Source organism: Chiloscyllium plagiosum, chromosome 13, assembly GCF_004010195.1.
Source record: "Chiloscyllium plagiosum isolate BGI_BamShark_2017 chromosome 13, ASM401019v2, whole genome shotgun sequence".
NCBI classification, from domain to species: domain Eukaryota; kingdom Metazoa; phylum Chordata; class Chondrichthyes; order Orectolobiformes; family Hemiscylliidae; genus Chiloscyllium; species Chiloscyllium plagiosum.
In genome coordinates this window covers 20,708,732-20,728,992 of record NC_057722.1, presented here as the reverse complement: position 1 = coordinate 20,728,992, position 20,261 = coordinate 20,708,732, and the positions used below count along the sequence as shown (strand labels likewise).

At 40.2% G+C, this 20,261-nt stretch overlaps 2 protein-coding genes across 4 annotated transcripts; both read right to left on the bottom strand.

The window, feature by feature from the left end:
- Positions 1-4,249: 4,249 nt before the first annotated feature.
- LOC122555826 (lysophosphatidic acid receptor 6-like) lies at positions 4,250-5,926 on the bottom strand. The gene has a single exon (XM_043702002.1). The coding sequence runs from the start codon at positions 5,708-5,710 to the stop codon at positions 4,799-4,801; it is 912 nt and encodes a 303-aa protein (XP_043557937.1). The 5' UTR covers positions 5,711-5,926; the 3' UTR covers positions 4,250-4,798.
- LOC122555827 (G-protein coupled receptor 55-like) lies at positions 5,897-18,664 on the bottom strand. Of its 3 annotated transcripts, none has more exons than XM_043702004.1 (2): positions 17,806-18,626; positions 5,897-5,955 (listed from the first exon to the last, which is right to left on the bottom strand). In XM_043702004.1, the coding sequence occupies exons 1-2, from the start codon at positions 18,475-18,477 to the stop codon at positions 5,905-5,907; spliced, it is 723 nt and encodes a 240-aa protein (XP_043557939.1). In that variant the 5' UTR covers positions 18,478-18,626; the 3' UTR covers positions 5,897-5,904. The 3 variants fall into 3 exon arrangements, with proteins under 3 accessions (XP_043557939.1, XP_043557940.1, XP_043557938.1); XM_043702005.1 differs by lacking the exon at positions 5,897-5,955 and adding an exon at positions 15,860-16,227; XM_043702003.1 differs by lacking the exon at positions 5,897-5,955 and adding an exon at positions 18,628-18,664 and having other exon boundaries at positions 16,237-18,482.
- Positions 18,665-20,261: the final 1,597 nt, after the last annotated feature.

Below are 20,261 nucleotides of genomic sequence, written 5' to 3'. Positions count from 1 at the left end.
CCAGGGAACTATAGACCGGTGAGCCTAACCTCGGTGGTTGGCAAGTTGTTGGAGGGAATCCTGAGGGACAGGATGTACATGTATTTGGAAAGGCAAGGACTGATTAAGGAGAGTCAATATGGCTTTGTGCGTGGGAAATCATGTCTCACAAACTTGATTGAGTTTTTTGAAGAAGTAACAAAGAGGATTGATGAGGGCAGAGCAGTAGATGTGATCTATATGGACTTCAGTCAGCCGTTCGACAAGGTTCCCCATGGGAGATTGATTAGCAAGTTTAGATCTCATGGAATACAGGGAGAACTAGCCATTTGGATACAGAACTGGCTCAAAGGTAGAAGACAGAGGGTGGTGGTGGAGGGTTGTTTTTCAGACTGGAGGCCTGTGACCAGTGGAGTGCCACAAGGATCGGTGCTGGGCCCTCTACTTTTTGTCATTTACATAAATGATTTGGATGCGAGCATAAGAGGTACAGTTAGTAAGTTTGCAGATGACACCAAAATTGGAGGTGTAGTGGACAGCGAAGAGGGTTACTTCAGATTACAACAGGATCTGGACCAGATGGACCAATGGGCTGAGAGGTGGCAGACGGAGTTTAATTCAGATAAATGCGAGGTACTGCATTTTAGGAAAGCAAATCTTAGCAGGACTTATACACTTAATAGTAAGATCCTAGGGAGTGTTGCTGAACAAAGAGACCTTGGAGTGCAGGTTCATAGTTCCTTGAAAGTAGAATTGCAGATAGATAGGATAGTGAAGAAGGCGTTTGGTATGCTTTCCTTTATTGGTCAAATTATTGAGTACAGGGGTTGGGAGGTCATGTTGCAGCTGTACAGGACATTAGTTAGCTCACTATTGGAATATTGCGTGCAATTCTGGTCTCCTTCCTATTGGAAAGATGTGTGAAACTTGAAAGGGTTCAGAAAAGATTTACAAGGATGTTGCCAGGGTTGGAGGATTTGAGCTATAGGGAGAGGCTGAACAGGCTGGGGCTGTTTTCTCCTGGAGCGTCGGAGGCTGAGTGGTGACCTTATGGTGGTTTACAAAATTATGAGGGGCATGGATAAGATAAATAGACAAAGTCTTTTCCCTGGGATCGGAGAGTCAAGAACTAGAGGGCATAGGTTTAGGGTGAGAGGGGAAAGATATAAAAAAGACCTACGGGGCAACGTTTTCACGCAGTGGATGGTACGTGTATGGAATGAGCTGCTGGAGGAAGTGGTGGAGGTTGGTACAATTAAAACATTTAAGGGGCATTTGGATGTGTATATGAATAGGAAGGGTTTGGAGGGATATGGGCTGGGTGCTGGCAGGTGGGACTAGATTGGGTTGGGATATCTGGTCGGCATGGACGGGTTGGACCGAAGGATCAGTTTCCATGCTGTACATCTCAATGACTCCATGAGTCTATGACTGAGCGTTACTCACCCTACTTAAGCTGCTGAGTATCTTGAGTCTGAGAACTGCAACCAACTAGTGAAAAATAGATGAATTATTCAGAAACCAAACACGTTCTGAGATTCTGACCCAATAACTATGAACAACGATTCATTTCTAAACCAGGTTGCTCCTTGCAACTTGGAGAGAAATTCTTTGGATGGACATATCTGCACCCTGGCGATGGCAGTCATGAGCTTAGAAAATGTCAGAAAGATAGTTCTGGATAGACTTTTTTCCCAGGATACAGAGAAACCAGTAAGGGAATCACAGATACAGGAAGGGGAAAGTGCAACAACAACATCTATATATGTATGGAAAAATTTTGCTGACAGTTTTAAATAAAATGACAAAACTTCTCAGACTTCTCCAGTAATGTTTTATTTTAAAACAAGTCTAAAACGTTTGCAGTTCTAAAAGAGCTTCTGTTTTTTGTTATATGGGAGACAACTCCATTGAGCTGCACTTGCTGTCAGAGGCCTATTAGATTATTTCTTGATTTCACCTCTCGGGCTGATGATAAAGTGCTTTTCAGGAGAGCAGGGTGTAACGGTACAGTTCAGCAAGAATCTACGCTTCTATCAAAGCTATTTAAAATATATCAGTAACTTAGTAAGGGGAATGAAAGGAATGTGTCCATATTTGGTGACAGCAAAAAGCTAGATACATAATCATGCTGTGAAGTGGACAGCGACAGGGAGAGGCTGAATAGACTGAGGCTTTTTTTCCTTAGATTGTCAAAGGCTGAGGGGTGAATTTATAGAGGTTTATAAAAGCATGAGGGACATGGATAGGATAAATAGACAAGGTCATTTCCCCAGGATGGGGGATTCCAAAACTAGAGGGCATATGTTTAAGGTGAGAGGGGAAAGATTCAAAAGGGACCTGAGGGGTGACCTCTTCATGCAGAGGCTGGTGCATGCATCGAATGAACTGCCCAAGGAAGTGGTAGAAGCAGGTACAATGGCAACATTTAAAAGACCATTTGGATGTGTAAATGAATAGGAAGGGTTTAGAGTGATATGGGCCAAATGGGACTAAATCAATTTAGGATATCTGGTTGGTGCAGATAATTTGAACTGGGTCTTGTTTCTGTGCTGTATAATTCATTGAAGGGACCGTGGAAGGATTTCATAGACTCCCTACAGTGTAGAAGTAGGCTATTCAGTCCATTGTGTCCAGACGGACCCTCCAAAGAGCTCTCCATGCATACCCTACATTTCCCATAGCTTATCCTCCTAACTTTCTCATTTTAAACTACGGGTTATTTAGCCAATCCACCTAAATTGTACATTTTTGGACTGTGGGAGGAAACTAGAGTGCCTGGAGAAAATCTATTCAGGCACAGAGGGAATGTGTAAACTCTCAGGTGCCCATGAATCCCAGCCCGTGGCACTATAAGGCAGCAGTGCTAATCACTGAGTCATTGTGCTCAAGGGTATGACTGGCTAAGAAAAAGTTGTCAAAATATAATGTGCAGAAATATGCAATTAACCCTCTCATAGGAAGAATGGAAAAGCAGAATAATTTTTAATAGGTAGAAATCCAATAAAGGTTGGGTTTTTAAAGGATGTAGCTGTTTATATAGAGATCACAGAGAGTTCACATATAGATTCAGCAAACAGTAAGTAAGGTAAATGGTATATGATCCATCATTGCAAAAACATTTGCAGTTTATGAGTAGTAAATCTTACCATATTATAATGAGCTTTAGTGAGACCACATACAGAGCACAATTTGCAGTTTTGATCACCTTACCTAAGGAATGATGTACTTGCCTTAGACCAAAAATGTTCACTACTCTGTCGCCTGGAATGAGAAGGCTATCCTGTGAGAATAGGTTGAGTAGAATGGACCAATGTTTAAAAGAAGGTGGTATGTAACCATTGGAATGGCAATGGGAGCAAAGGAATTGTCAGGGATGCTGTATTTGAAAATAACGCTCATTTAATCACAATACTTTATGACAAAAAGGGGTAGTACAGTGGCTCAGTAGCTAGCACTGCTGCCTCACAGTGCTAGGTTCAATTCCACCCTCAATTGATTGTGTGGAGTTTGTATGTTCTCCTTGTGTCTGCTTGGGTTTCCTCCAGGTGCTACAGTTTCCTCCCACAGTCCAAAGATATGCACATTAGGTGAATTGGCAATGCCACATCACCCCCTAGTGTCCAGGGATGTGCAGACTAGATGGGTTACAGAGATAGGGTAAGGGGGTGAATATAGATGGAAGACTCTTCAGAGGGTTGGTGTGCACCCAAATTGCCTGCTTCCACAATGTAGGGATTCTGAAGCAACCCTACAGGATAGATGCAGAGAACCCATTTCCTTATGCTAGAGACTCTAGAATTAGACTAAGGAAAAGAGGGGAGAAGTTTAGAATTGAAGTAAAGGGAAATGTGTTCACTGAGAGGAATTCTCTGCCAAAGAAGGCCATGGGTGATCGGTTTAATACTGAGATTGACAGTCTTTAGGGCAGGAAAGATATTAAGGAACCAGAAGACAGGGATATGAAATGGAATTGATAGAAATTTTCAGCCACGATCTCATTGAATGACAGAGCAGGCTGAAGATCCTGCTCTTATTTCTTCAGTTCTTTCATATCAAAAAGGAACCATAAATCATATTATGGTGCGGTTTTAATATATGATGCTTAAATAAACCGGTTCTGAATTGCCCTTGAAAACTTAATTTGCTCTTCTGCAGAGCTTTGAAATATATTAATGCATTAGTAGTCTTTTATAAATGCAAGTTATTATTAAAACAGATTCATTGTAACAACATGAAGCCACAACACTGGCCAAAACACATTTTAATTCAAATACAAGGGATAACAAAGACTCGGGATTGTCAAAGTGTGACTAAGATAATTTTATTTGATCATATCAGCTTTATAGAAATAGTATCATTAGCAGTAAAGTTTGACAAAACTGAATTGACAACATGCATTTTGTTTATAAGTAGCATCGTACTTCAATATTCGCTGGCCTCAGTTAGCACAAGTACAAAAGCAATATATCACAAAATTTGGAAATCTGAGGCATGAGCAGTAAATGTTGGAAATAAACTATAGATCAGACTGCCTCTGTGGATGGGGAAAATGTTTTAAAATGAGAAGAGAAAGGTTAGACATGTAATGGGTCTTAAAATACAGGAGCAGGGAAAGGTAAAGACAATAGGGCTGCCCTCTCACTAGGGAGAGATGTCGAGTGCAAGCTTAACTTGAAGGTTATCATGCCTCAGGTGAGGGACGAGGATGATAAAGCAGACCCTTCATGGTAACCTCAGTTGGTGCATTCATTTGAACCCACACTGTTTGCTATTGGTCTACATTACACACCAGCTGTCCTTGTCAACTTGTATGAGTTCAACTGGTATTCCCTATGCTCTTGATCCCTGATTTCCAGTAATTCTTAATGATCAGATAGTAGTACATTCCATCCAGGCAGCAATTAATGTTCGCAAGGCATTGGGTTATTTGGAGAAAGACTCGCAGAGGTACCAAATATTCAAATATATAGCACCGCCTTGCTAAGAAGTACAACAGCATGGCTATGTGATAAGGTGTAAAGCAGAAAAGGAAGGTAACCAGATTTGAAGAGACAATATTCAAAGATGTCCTCATGTTCACATCATCTCTCTCTTCATCCACTCTTCGTAATGTTCTGATGATCTGGATACTGCAGAAAGACACAGTAACTGCAGAAATTAAAAAGATAATTTCCATACTCACAGGAATGGTACCCCTTTTCCAAAATTCATCAAAGTTTACAAAGCAAATTTCGCTTGTCTGATTTCCATCAGATTCGATGTAATTCGGAATACTTGCAGACCAGATACAAGTCCACATCACACTGCAGACAATGATGGCTTTCTTTGGTGATCTGAGGGTTTGTGCCAGAAAGGGGTGTTTGATAGCGATGTAGCGATCCAGTGAGATCAGCGTTGTTAACAGGATCGTCCCATAGGTGTTCACAAAATACAGAGACTCCACAAACTTACAGAATATTGGTCCCAGGTGCCACTTCCAACCCACTTGAAAGGCATGGATTTTGAAAGGCAGAGAGAAAAGCAGAAATATATCGGAAAAAATCAGGTTTATCATGTAGATCGTAGATTCAATCAGCGTCTTTATCTTGGTGCAGAATATCCACAGTGCAGCCAAATTAATAACCAGCCCCAGAATGAATGTCGGTATGTAAACCACATATTGAAATACTTCCACGAATGGAATGTGCGGTGGAATGCTCACTACGCACATGTTTGCTGAAATTAACATGACTGGTTGTATGTGTTGGTATACGGTAAGTCAATAAGTTTACCAAAATCGGTGTGTATGTAAACTTCCTGAAATTTTCTTTCTCTCTTACAAATCCAGGAATGCCAATGTTTCTTCAATACACTGCACGGTATATAAAAATATGTACCGACGATTCTTCGCTGAGGAGATTTGCAGCCATGCTGTTTTCGACATTAATTCTGAATGTTAGGTTGACGGCACCCACCACATCCTGCCCAATCTTCCTGTCAGAATCAGAGTGGTGACATAAATAGAAAGTCAAGTTTACTTGAGCAGATACCGCTGCTTCTTATGATGAATGACTGAATGTAGACAACAAGTGTTTTCTGTTCATTATTTTCCACTATTTGCGTGACATTTTACTGTAAATTATTATTTTAAAGCATGAAACAAGTTAAAAGGACATTAGGTCACACCTCATGTGGATATAACACTTAAAACCAAACCCTGCTCTTCCCAGAATCATCACAAAAGTGAAAGATTTTCCAAAGTATGCAATATTCCCCAAATGATCTGTCATTTTCGACCCAGGTTAACACACAGCATGAGCACGTTTCTGAACTTAAGAATTGCTGCTTGTTACAATAGACTCTAGTGACAAGCAAACAACTAATAACTGTAGGTATCGAACTCCACTAGTTATAACACATGCAAACATACTCAGAGAAATACAAAAGAATCATTGATGTTACGGATGGAGGAAAATTCAGGAAAGCTGTTCAAATGTCCCTGTCCACAGGGTCTGCGGCGATATCGATTTGGCTTTCTGGGACTTGCTGCTCCTTGATCTCACATTTCCACGTACTTTCACTTGCTTTCAGGAGGCACCTGGTTCACAAATTATGAAATCTCTGATTTGTTGGTTAAAAGTAATAGATTACGACACCTGGTGAGGTAAAATAAACTGGTTTGCTTCAGATTTTAGACACCATTTACTGCAGGGAAAAAAATACCTCTGACTATATTATACACATCCATAAGAAATTCGACCACAGGAAGCCAATCGCGTTGCTGGCAGGTCTTCATCAGTCCATAGACCAGTCACCTACTTGTTTCGGATGAATTTCACTGTACATCCCTCCCGGTGTCAGTTCATCAGCAACTAATCTTTCCCCACTAGTTGAGCAAATAAAGGTTCAAACCGTACATACAATTCATGCTTTTAAAAAGTGCAGCTATCAATTCCAAAATCCTTGCTTTTTAAATGTGTCTTTCTCCAATTACCAGTTACTCTCACGTACCTTAGTAGGGACAACATAAGCAACCATGTGGTGCAAACTTACATCAACCAGAAAGGTTTCAAGCCTATCTGTGCCCTATTAATTGATCGAACTTCAGTCTTGCATGCTGCACTTGACAAATGTCAGATTTACATCTTCACTCTTGTTGTTCAGTGACTCCTGCTGGAGGTAATGTGTACTTTAGCAGAGAGAGGGATTAGGTTGGTCTATGAATGAATGGCATGTGGAAACATTGAACTGGACTTTAGTCTAGGGGTATATTTTAACCAGGGTGCGGGGAAGCCTGTGGAGATGCTGTAGAGTTGTGAAATTTTGAAGAATTAATTTCTCGAATGTCCTTGTAAAGTTAACTGCAGGATTTATGAAATTTGCTTTGTTCTCTGTGGTTCCAGCCCACAAGCGATCTGATTGATAGACAGCAGGGTCTTCAGTGTTGTAAAGTGAAAGGTGGGTAAATGTACCATCACTAACTGTGACCAGTTTGCAGTAATTCTTTTTAATTCTGGCCCGTTATACAGTGAGATAGACAATGGGGACAAGATTCAGGAAAGGTCCAACATAACTTTATTGAACAATTTACCAAAGAAACACAATATTTATTAGACTCTACTGTTGTAGCTTAATTAGACTCCATCAGACTCTATAAGTCTCTTCACAGTAAACAGTAAATCTCAGGTAAACTGTCACAAATCTACTGTGGCTACCTAGTTTTAATATGAGCTTCCCAGTACATTCTACTGAGAGGTCTCTACTACTGAACTTGAACTGATGGTTTAGGATCTGTAGTCATCAATTTTGGCTTCTCCTCTCTTCTAGGGCTGGTTCTGTACTTCGGCTGACCTCTCTGAGGTTGTGTCTGTGGCGATGCTTTTGAAAACGTTGCAAAAAACAGAGAGCTGGACCTCCATGTTTCCCCTTTTTATTCCCCCTCTTCGAAGATCCTGTGGCCTGTGTCTATGATAGCATTGTGCAGGACAGGAAGATCCAGTGAGGTGACATTTTTTGCATATTTGAAGGTTGCAGAACAGGGTTTTGAACTGTTCAACTGTTAAGAGTTGTCCTTGTTACATCTGCTTCTGGTCTCCGACCAAGCTGTGTTTCACCAACTCTGTGCAGCATTATTCTAACAGAGGTAGTTCACTGGAGATGCAAACAATGGTTCAGTCTGAAACAATGTGGCTGTTGACACCTGGCAGGCAGTTTCAGTGGAAGATTAGTTGTCCAATGTCTGACGGCATGAATACTGAATACTGTCTGTTCTAGCTCTGCTCCAGAGGACTGGAGAACAGGCAATGTAGTTCCTATGTTTAAGAAGGACAACGGGGATAATGCAGGAAATCACAGGCTGGTGAGCTTGACTTCAGTGGTGGGGAAATTATTGGAGAAGATTATTAGGGATAGGATTTAGTCATGTTTGGCAACAAAAAAATGAACTTATTAGCAATAGGCAGTATGGCTTTGTGCAGGAAGTTTGTGCCTCACAAAATTGATTGAGTGTTTTGAGGAAGTGAAAAAGGTAACTGATGAGGGCAGGCTGGTAGATGCTGTGTATATGGGCTTTACCAAGGCCTTTGAAAGGTCTTTGGTGGCAGGCTGATTCAAGATTCATATGTGAATCACAATGAGCTGGTAAGATGGATACAGAACTGGCTTAGTCATCGAAGACAGAGTAGCAGTGGAAGGGTGTTTCCAGACTGGAGATCTATGACCAGTGATGTTCCACAGGGATCAGTGCTGGGACTTCTGAATGTAGGTAAACTGATTGGTATATTTGTGAATGACATGAAGTTGGGAGAGCTGTAGATAGTGAGGAGGATTGTTAGAGGTTGCACAGGATATAGATAGCCTGGAGACTTAGTGGAGAAATGGCAACTGGACTTAAATCTGGATAAAGGCGAAGAGATAAATTTTGGGAGAAGTAATGTAGGAGGGATCTATACAGTAAATGACAGGACCCTTATTAACATCAACAGGCAGAGAAATCTAGGCATGGAAGTCCACAGTTCCCTGAAAGTGGTAGCACAAGTGGATAAGGTGGACAAGAAGGCATTGGGAATGCTTGCCTTTATTGGTAGGGGTATAGAGTACAAAAATTCGTAAGTAATGTTGCAGGCATATAGAACTTTAGTTAGGCAACATTTAGAATAATGTATACAGTTCTGGCCGCCGCAGTACCAGATGGATGTGAAGGCTTTGAGAGAGGGTATTAGCTATGAGGATAGAATGGACAAACTTGATTTGTTTTCACTTGACCTTTGCAGGATGAGGGGTGACCTGATAGAAGTTTACAAAATTATGAGAGGCGTGGATAGAATAGCTATTCAGAGTGTTTTTTCCCCAGTAGAAATTATTGTCAATTACTATGGACATAGGTGTAAAGTAGGAGAAAGTGAGGACTGCAGATGCTGGAGATCAAAGTTTTAAAGTGTGCTGCTGGAAAAGCGCAGCAGGTCAGGCAGCATCAAAGGAGCAGGAGAATTGATGTTTTTGGCATAAGCCCTTCTTCAGGAATGAGGAGGGTGTGCCAAGCAGGCTAAGATAAAAGGTAGGGAGGAGGGACTTAGGAGAGGGGCATTGGGAATACGATAGGTGGAAGGAGGTTAAAGTGAGGGAGAAGTTAATAGGAGATGTGAAGCGAGTTGTTTTACATGAGGTGTAAGAGGTAAGTGCCTGGTATGCACAGCCAGAGGAGGTGGTAGAGGTAGACACAATAGCAATGTTTAAGAGGCACCTTGACAGATATATGAATAGAAAGGGAATAGAGGGAGATGGACCGCATAGAGGCAAAAGCATCAGTGAAGTCCTGGTGGGCCAAAGGGTCTGTTCTTATGCTGCACTATTTTTTTGTCTTTTCTTTGTTCTTTGCGGTTTGTAAGTTTCAGACTCCGGCTAGGTTTGGCCTTCACTTCCACATTTTGAGTTTTTAACCATGCTCATGAGAAAGAATGTCAATATTCCCGTAACAATCCTGGAGGTCATGGGTCACCTGATTATAATGCCTACTTCATAGAGTTGACGCCTAAGAGAGCCAATAACTGTGTCGAGGGATTAAATGAGATCTTGATGTCGAGCCTAGGAGAATATATCACCGGATGGATGGGAGTTAGGTCATGTTACATGATGGTCCATTGGGGATCTTGCTTGATGGGCAAGGGTTGGATGGCAGTCTGGAGATCTTAACTGTGGGGCACCCAATAATGGTTGGCAGTGTCCAATGATGGTCAGAATTAGAAGGGAAGTAGAATGAGTACAGGAATAGGGGTTTAATGAGCCTGGAAGAAGAACTTCTGTTCTTCTTCATCCACATCCATTTGGATCACTAATGTCCTTTAGGGAAGGAAACTGCCATCCATACCTGGTCTTGCCTACATGTGACTCCAGACCCACAGCAACATGGTTGACTCTTCACTGCCCTCTGGAAATTAGGGACAGACAATAAATGCTTGCCTATGAATGCATACTGTGAATGCATTTTAAAAAAAGCAAACTATGCTATAAAATCATTTAACTCAGGGACTGAGTCTTTCTTGCTCTACCTAAGCTGCTGATTATCTTGTGTCTGAGAACTGCAACCAACCAGTGAAAAGAAGCTGGATTATTAATCCATTTACTGTAGAAACTCATTATAATTATTGTATGGTCAACTTCTTCTCCTTAAACAGACTTGTTGTCTATACTTTGTTTACCTTAAAAAATTAAAATTAAAAGCTGAAAGAAGGTGAATTCCTGATCAGTTTGATTTCTGTTCCAGGTTTCTTGCAATGTAATCCCAAAGATGAAGCCATGCCAAAGGACCTTTTGAGTTAGGATTAAAGCCTTGATTGATACTTTTAGATCAATTCCATTTTAGCGATGATTTTGATTCAATTTTAGATGTATTTACACTCTTGGGTATGAACCTTGGCTTCATGGGTTACACTCTTGCCTCAGTCAGAATGTTGTTGAATTAGGTTCTACTCATAATTGAGGTTGACACTGCATTTTGGAGATCCCATCTTTCAATGAGATCCTCACCTGAAGCCCTGTCTAGCTGTTTGGCACTCTACCTGCATATTGAAAAAGAGCATGTCAGTTCTCAGCAAGAGACAATGAACAAAAGAAAACTCACCAATTAGAAATTAACCTGAAATCAAGTTAAATCCCTTCACCAGTTGCAATTTATATTTCAAGACATTTTATTATTTCTAGAATTAATAGGCTGTTAATAAATTTTAAAATGAGAACTAGAAATTAAAATGTTGGCTCTGTGGGAATGTAAGATGTGTATTTTTGTGGACAGAGACCACTCTCTTAGATTGGCAACTCTGCGGGAAATGTTGAATAACCCTTGAATAACCCTAACTCAGAATCTTTGAGTGGGAGTTTAAGTTGATAACATCCTAACATGTGACAAAGGATGAGAATTCGATTTTTATGCTTCATTTGTGCACTGCTTGCAAGGGTAGCATTTATTACTGATCCCTAATTATCCTTCAGAATGCATTAGTGAGATGCCTTCTTGAACTGTTGAAGTCAATGTGTGTCATCCATAATGCTGTTGCCAAACATATCCTGGGATTTTGACCCAATAACTATGAACAGCAATTGATTTCAAAAACAGGTTTCTCCTTACAACTTGGGAGAGAAATTCTGTGGACAGTATTTCTACATATCAGCATCCCATGATGGTGGAAGTCATGAGCTTATAAAGTGTCAGAAAGAGATTTCTGGACAGATTAATTTCACAGGACACAGAGACACCAATCATTAAGAGAATCACAGATACAGGAAGGGGAGAGTGCAACAAAAAACTTCTATCTATGTATGGAAAGATCTTGCTGACATATTTACATAAAATTAAATATTCACAGATGTCTCCTGTAACATTTTCTTAACAATTCTAAAACCTTTGTAGTTCTAATAAAGCTTCTGTTTGGTGTTAGATAGGAAGCAACTCCATTGAGCTCCACTTGCTGTCAGATGGCTAGTAGATTATTTCACAGTTTCAACTTTAGACTGTTGGTGATGTGCTTTTCAGGAGAGCAGGATATAAAGGTGCCATTTTGATTGATTGATTTATTGTCATGTGTATCTAAGTACAGTGAAAAACTTATTTTACAAGCAGTACAGGAGATCATAGTAAGCAGGACATACAGATCATAGGATGAAAAAAAATACTTGGACAGAGGTGTACAGGTTCCACCACACAGGGTGTGTGCTAGGCAAGGTCGACATTAGCAAGATCAGCAATATTTGAAGTTGGGGAGTCCAGTCATCAGTCTAATAACGGCTGAGAAGAAGCTGTTTCTGAACCTTGTGGTGCCTGTGTTCAAGCTTCTATATCTTCTGCCTGGTGGAATAGGTTGTAGGAGAGCATTCCAGGGATATGATGGGTCTTTGATGATGTTGGCAGCCTTTCCATGGCAGCGAGCCATGTACATGGAGAACATAGATGGAAAGTTGCCTCTGTGTTGGACTGAGCTGTGTAGTTTCTTACTGTCCTGGGCAGAGTAATTGCGGTACCAGGTCATTATGATCTGGACAGTAAGCTGCAATTGTACATATGTAAATGTTGGTGAGGGATCTTGTGGACATGCCAAATTTCCTGACCCACCTGAGGAAGAAGAGACGTTGTTCTGCCTTCTTGACTGTTGCATCTATGTGGGAAGTCCAGGCCAGGTTGTCAGTTATCATCACTCCGAGGAACTTGATGCCTTCCATCCTCGCAACCTCAGCTCTATTGATGTATATGGGGTGTGTTCTCCTTCCTGCTTTCTTAAATCAATGATCAGTTCTTTAGTTTTGCCGACATTGAGAGGTTGTTCTCATTGCACCATGCCACCAAGCCTTCTATATCCTTTCTGTATTCTGCCTCATCGTCGTTAGATATCTGTCCTACTAAGGTGGTGTCATCAGCAAAATTGTAGGTGGCGTTCATTCAGAATTTCGCTACAGAGTGTGGTGTACAGAGATGATAGTAGGGGGCTGAGGACGCATCCTGGGGGAGTCTCCAGTGTTGAGTGTTATTGTGGATGAGGTGCAGTTGTCTATCTTCACTGAATACAGTCTGTGAGTCAGAAAATGGAGGACCCAGTTGCAGAGGGCAGAGCCGAGATTTGGGTCTCGGAAGAGCTGTAGTCAATGAGCAGGAGTCTGATGTAGGTGTCCTTGTTGTCCAGATGTTCCAGGGATGAGTGCAGGGCTACGGAAATGGCATTTTGTTGTGGACCTAATACATCAGTAAGCAAATTGTCCAGGGTGGAGGCAGGCTGGGAGACTGGAGTTGATGTGGGCCATGACCAGCCTCTTGAAGCCCTGCATGATAGCGGAGGTCAGAGTCACTGGACAGTAATCGTTAAGGCACGATGCATGTGCTTTCTTATGTACTAGAATGATGGTGTCCTTCTTGAAGCAGATGAGGTCTTCAGCTTGTAGGAGGAGAGCAGGAAGATAGTGGCACAGTGGCATGGTGGCACAGTGGTCAGCACTGCTGCCTCACAGCGCCAAGGACCTGGGTTTGATTCCAGCCATGGGCTGTGTGGAGTTTGCACGTTCTTCCTGTATCTGCCTGGGTTTCCTCTGAGTGCTCTTATTTCCTCCCACAGTCCAAACGTGCAGATTAGGTGAATTGACCATGCTAAAATTGCCCACAGTGTTCTGGGATGTGTAGGTTAGATGCATTGGTCACAGGTAAATATAGAGGAACAGGGTAGGGGAATGGGTCTGGATGGGTTACTCTTTGGAGGGTCAGTGTGGACTTGTTGGGCCAAATATTCCACACTGTAGGGATTCTATGATGTTGGTGAATACCTCCACCAGTTGGCTTGTACAGGATCCAAGAGCTTGGAGATGTCCAAGCACTTTGCTTTCCTTGTACAGCAAGTACATATGCTTGTCTCAGCTATTTAAAATTTATCAAGGATTTAGTAAAGGGCATGAAAGAAATGAGTCCACATTTGGTGACAACACAAAACTAGATAGGAAATCATGCTTGAAGAGCACAGCTGTAGAGAGAGGCTTAATAATTTGGGGGATTTTGTCCCTAGAATGTCTGATACCGATGGGTGACCTTATAGAGGTTTATCGAATCATGAAGGGCATAGATAGGGTGAATAGCCAAGATGTTTTTCCCAGGATATGGGAGTCAAAACCTTGAGGGCATAGGCTTAGGGTGAGATGGGAAAGATTTAAAAGGGACCTGAGGGGCAACTTCTTCACAAAGAGGGTGGTGTGTTTATGAAATGAGTTGTCACAGGAGGTGATGGAGGCTAGTACAATTATAACATGTAAATGGCAACTAGGTGGGTATATGAATAAGAAGCATTTAGAGGAATATGGGCCATATGCTAGCAAATGGGTCTAAATCAATTTAGGATCCCTGGTCTGCACAGAGAAGTTGGACTGAAGGGTCTGTTTCTGAGCAGTATACCTCAATAAAGGGACTGTGAGAGGATTTCATTGAATCACTACATTGTGGAGGCCCCAGCCATTCAGCCAATCAAGTTGACACCAATCTTCCAAAGAGCTTCATACTCACCTATAATCCTGCATTTCCCATGACCGATCAACCTTACCTGTGCATCGTTGGGCTGTGGGAGGAAATAATGGCGGCTGGAGGAAACTCATGCAGACACAGGGAGAACATATAAACTCCACACAGACAGTCACCCAATGCTAGAATTGAACCTGGTCTCTGGTGCTGTGAGATAGCAGATCTAACCACTGAGGGACATTACTTAGGTGTATGACTGGGTAAGAAATAGTCATCAAAAAATAATTTGGGGAAATATGAAATTAACCCTCTTGTAGCAAGAATGGAAAAGCAGAATGTTTTTAAAAGGTAGAAATCCAATAAATGTTGAATTTTTAAAGGGATTGAGAATTTTAACATAGATTACAGGAAGTAAATATGCAGATACAGCAAACACTTAGTAGGGTAAAAGGTATATTATCCTTTATTGTAGTTTAAGACTAGGAAATCTTATTGTAGTTATAAAGTGTTTTGATGAGACCATACAGCAAGCACAGTGTTCAGTTTTGATCACCTTAGGTAAGGGCGGAAAGATTTGCCTTAGAGCAATAAAGATGCAAAAAATGTTTACTATTCTGGCTCCTGGAATGGAAAGGTTTTCCTAGAGATTGAGTAGAATAGGCCAATATTCTCCAGGGCTTAAAAGAAAGAGATATGTAACCATTGGAACAAAAGACGTAACTATTCTTAAGAGGCTTGGCAGGGTAGATAGATTCACAGAGTCATAGAGTTGTACAGAACGGAAACAGATCCTTTGGTCTAACTCATCCATGCCAACAAGATATCCTAACCTAATCTAGTCCCATTTGCAAGCACTTGGCCCATGTTCCTCTAAACCCTTCCTATTTATATACCCTCCAGGTGCCTTTTAAAAGTTGTAATTGTACCAGCCTCTACCACTTCCTCTGGCAGCTCATTCCATACACACACCACCCTCTGTATGAAAACATTGCCCCTTAAGTCCCTTTTAAATCTTTCCCCCTCATTCTAAACCTATGTCCTCTAGTTCTGTACTCCCCCAATCCCAAGAAAACACCTTGCCTATTTATCCTATCCATGGCCCTCATGATTTTATAAACCTCTATAAAGTTACCCCTCAGAATCTGGTGCTCCAGGGAAAACAGCCCCGGCCTATCCAGCCTCTCCCTATAGCTCGTATCCTCTAATGCTGGCAACATCTTTGTAAATTTTTTCTGAACCCTTTCAAGTTTCACAACATCCTTCCGATAGGAGGGAGACCTGAATTGCACGCAATATTTCAAAGTGACCTAACCAATGTCCAGTACAGCCTCAACGTGACCTCCCAACTCCTGTACTTAATGCTCTGTCCAATAAAAGGAAACATACCAAACACCTTCTTCACTATCCTATCTACCTGTGACTCCACTTTCAAGGAGCTATGAACCTGCACTCCAAGGTCTCTTTGTTGCTTAGAAACTATTTCCTTTCACTCAAACATCTAGAACTAGACTAATGAAAAAAGAGCAGAAATTCAGAATTGATGTGAAGGGAAATGTCTTCACTGAGAGGAGTTCTCTGCCTCAGAGGCTGTGGATGATCAGTTTAATACTGAGATTGACAGTCTTTAGGGCATGAAAGACATTAAGGAACAAGAGGATATGGCAATAAAGTGGAATTCATGCAGATTTTCATGATCTTATTGAATGGCAGAGCAGCATCAAAAATCCTGCTCCTATTTCTTATGTTCTTTAATTCTTCACCACCATTCTTAAAGAGTCTTTCATCTTGCATCCATAGGTATCAAAAAGAATCAGAAATCCTGTTATGGTGGGTTTTAATATATAATGCTTAAATAAACCGGTTCTGAATTGCCATACAAATTTAATTTGCTCTTTTGAAGAACATTGAAGTATTTTATTGCATTAGTGGTGCTTTATAACTTCAAGTTAAAACATATTCACTAGAACATTTCTATCACCAATATCACAAAGATACATCGCTAGCCAAAATGTACCTTCATTCAAATGCAAAGGGTAACAAAGACTAAGAGTCATCAAAGGGTGACTAAGATAATTTTGTTTGATCATATCAACTGTATAGAAGTAGTATCATTGTACTGCACTGAAATTTAGAATAAAGCAGTAAAGTTTGACAAAACTGAATCTACAACATTCATCTTGTTTATAAGTAGCATCGTATTTCAATATTCGCTGGGCTCAGTTAACACAAGTACAATGGCATAAAACAAAAACAGAATATTGCAAAATTTGGAAATCTGAGGCATGATCAGAAAATTTTGGAAATAAACTGTAGGTCAGGCATCCTCTGTGGATTATTTCTTTTTAAATGAAAAGAAAAATGTTAGGCATGTAACAGGTTTTAAAGTACAGGAGCAGGGAAAGGTAACGACAATAGGGCTGCTCTCTCACTAGAGAGAGATGACTGGTGAAACTTAACTTGAAAATCATCTTGCCTCAGGTGAGGGGCAAAGATGAAAAAGCAGAACCTTCATGGTAACCTCAGCTCATGCATGAATTGAATCCATACCATTGTTATTAGTCTGCATTACACTCCAGCTCTCCAGCCTACTGAGCTGCTTTATCTGAAGAGCTGTTATTTAAACTTATCCTTTGCAGGAACTAAGAGGTCTTTTAATAATTTCTTATATATCTTAAACTAAACATTATTCACTATTTCAACTGCATTAACTAACCAAACCTTTATTTATTCCCTTCATTTATGTGATTCACTTTAAAATTCATTTTAGGTTATCACATAGTGAGAGACCATTGAAACTGATTTTCAATTAATTTTATATATCACACAGCTACACATCCAATGTGTGTGATATTTTCATTGGGAGAGAACCAACATTGCTAATAATCTGGAACTAAGACTTACTGTTATCATCTTTTTGGAACAAGATCCAATGAAAACAAATCCCATTTGTTTTTGCACATTACTTTTTATTCTAAGCTGCACTAAGGTAACAATATATGTTTAATGAATTATTCCAAGAGGTTTATTTTATTACCCATTTTCTTCATGCAGAGGCTGTAATCAACAAGGTAAATGATTGTAAATTCATGTAACCAAGGTAAAAAGAGGAAAATGAAGTTGAGAATTCAATTTGTATGAGTTGAATTAGTATCCTCTATGCTCCTGATCTCTAATTTCCAGAAATTCTTAATGATCAGATAGTAGTACATTCCATCCAGGCAGCAATTAATGGTCACCAAACATTGAGTGATCTTGAGAAAGACTCGCAGGGGTGCTAGATATTCAGATATATAGCACTTCCTCGCTAACAAGTATAACAGCATGGCTATGTGATAAGGAGTAAAACAGAAAAGGAAGGTTACCAGATTTGAAGAGACAATATTCAAAGATGTCCTCATGTTCATATCATCTCTCTCTTCATCCACTCTTCGTAATGTTCTGATGATCTGAATACTACAGAAAGACACAGTGACTGCAGAAGTTAAAAAGATAACTTCCATACTCACAGGAATGATACCCCTTTCCCAAAATTCATCAAAGTTTACAAAGCAAATTTCCTTTTTTTGATTTCTGTCAGGTTGGATGTAATTTGGAATGCTTGCAGACCAGATACAAATCCACATCACAGTGCAGACAATGATGGCTTTCTTTGGTGATCTGAGGGCTTGGGCCAGAAAGGGATGCTTGATAGCAATATAGCGATCCAGTGAGATCAGTGTTATTAACAGGATTGTCCCATAGGTGTTCACAAAATACAGGGACTCCACAAACTTACAGAATATTGGTCCCAGCTCCCACACTCCATTCATCTGGTCTGCATGGATTTTGAAAGGCAGAGAAAAAAGCAGAAATATGTCAGAAAAAATCAGGTTTATCATGTAGATCGTAGATTCAATCAACTTCTTCGACTTGATGCAGAGTATCCAGAGCGCAACCAAATTAATAATCAGCCCCAGGATGAACGTTGGTATGTAAACCACATACTGAAAAGTCTTCACGAATTGAAGGTCCGTTGTATTGTTCAAATTACACATATTTGCTGAAAGTAAAAAAGGCTATGTGATTATTTGAATCAGGATCTGAGTTAATTAATAATATTTTACTTTTAACTTGAACTTGCAATAATTTTCTAGTCTGTACAATTTGATAGAATAAATGTCACTGAATTAAATCCGAAACTAAACCTGCAATATATTGTTGGAATTTGAAAGCACTTGTTGAGTTTTCTCGAGTTATATCTGTTAGTGTACTGGCCACATCCTGTATTACGTAAATGTCAGAAAGGCTGAGTGGTCCTCTCACCATATTCTGAAGAAATGAGTGAAAAAAATATCCATGGCAGAACCTTCAGCTGCTAAACGGTGAAAGAGAGTGTGAAAAAAAATTTAAATTTTAAAAAAATTCAATGGCATTGTTACCTTGTGGTTGGAGAATTTTTAATTTATTGAGCCCTTGAAATGTCACTCACCATAGTAACATGAAGACTGTTCACTGGATTCATAATCAAAAGCATGTTCTAATGATCTGGAGACATAAGTTCAAGTCCCAGTCCAGCAGTGGTAAATTCAATTTATTAAATATATTTGGAATAAAACGACAGTATGAGTATTGGTGAAACTACCCAACTGATATAAAATCCTATTTGGCTTAACAATAATATTTACGGGAGGAAACCTATTATCTACCCTGGTTAATATGTAATTCCAGACCTGTTGGATTGTTCTACAATATCTTAGTGAAAGTGACTCGCCATAGGAAGTTGAGAATGTTTTGTCTTGTGGGAGCTACTAGAAGTAATGGTCATTGTTTCAAATAAGCAGTTGTCCATTTAAGACAGAAATATTAATATTTTCTCCTAGTACTTTTTTTCAAAAAGAGTTAACGTAGTTAACATCGTGAGTATTGATTCCATAGAAATAATGGGTCTGAGGAACTACTTGTGCAAAATAAGGGCTAACAGATGAATAGCTATTTTGTATCTGTCTTCACTAGAAAAGACAGAAATAATATCCCAGAAATAGCTTTGAATCATTAAATGGAAATGATGGAGGAACTCAAGCAACTTGCAATTGCCAGGAAAGTGGAACTGATCAAACCAGAGCTGCGCACTTTAATGTCCCCATGCCCCTTGGACTTTATTTTAAGATCTTAAAAAAAAGTGGTCAGTGAGGTAGTTGATTGGTTTCATTTTCCAAAATTCCCTAGATTTGGGGAAGGTTCCATTAGATTAGAAATTAAAGAACTGAATGCCTTTGTTCAAAAAGGAAGAGAGACACAGAGTAGGAAATTACAGGCCAGGTAACCTCTGTCAAACAAATATGTGGAAGCTATTATTAAACATCTTGTAGGAGGGAACATAAAAGAAATTGTGGCTAACAGACCGAGTCAACATGGTTTTGTAAAAGGATTATCAAGTGTAACTCATTTCTTAGAGTTCTTTGAAGAAATAACTGATGCTGTGGAAAAGAGGAACTGATTAGATTACTTACAGTGTGGAAACAGGCCCCACACCAACCTGCAACCCACTGAGACCCATTCCCCTACACCTAACACTGCGGGCAATTTAGCATGGCCAATTCACCTAACCTGCACATTTTTGGACTGTGGGAGGAAACCCACACAGACACAGGGAGAATGTGCAAACTCCACACAGTCAGTCGCCTGAGGCAGGAATTGAACCCGGGTCTCTGGTGCTGTGAGGCAGCAGTGCTAACTACTGTGCCACCATCATTGTACTGAGACTTCCAGAAGGCATTATTAAAGGTTATTGAAAAAAATGAGTGCTTCTGATTTATGCAGTAACAAATTGACATGAATA

Excerpts from the sequence above, each read along its gene's own strand:
- LOC122555826 (XM_043702002.1), bottom strand. The coding sequence starts at position 5,710 with ATGTTAATTTCAGCAAACATGTGCGTAGTGAGCATTCCACCGCACATT.
- LOC122555827 (XM_043702003.1), bottom strand. The coding sequence starts at position 18,477 with ATGTGTAATTTGAACAATACAACGGACCTTCAATTCGTGAAGACTTTT.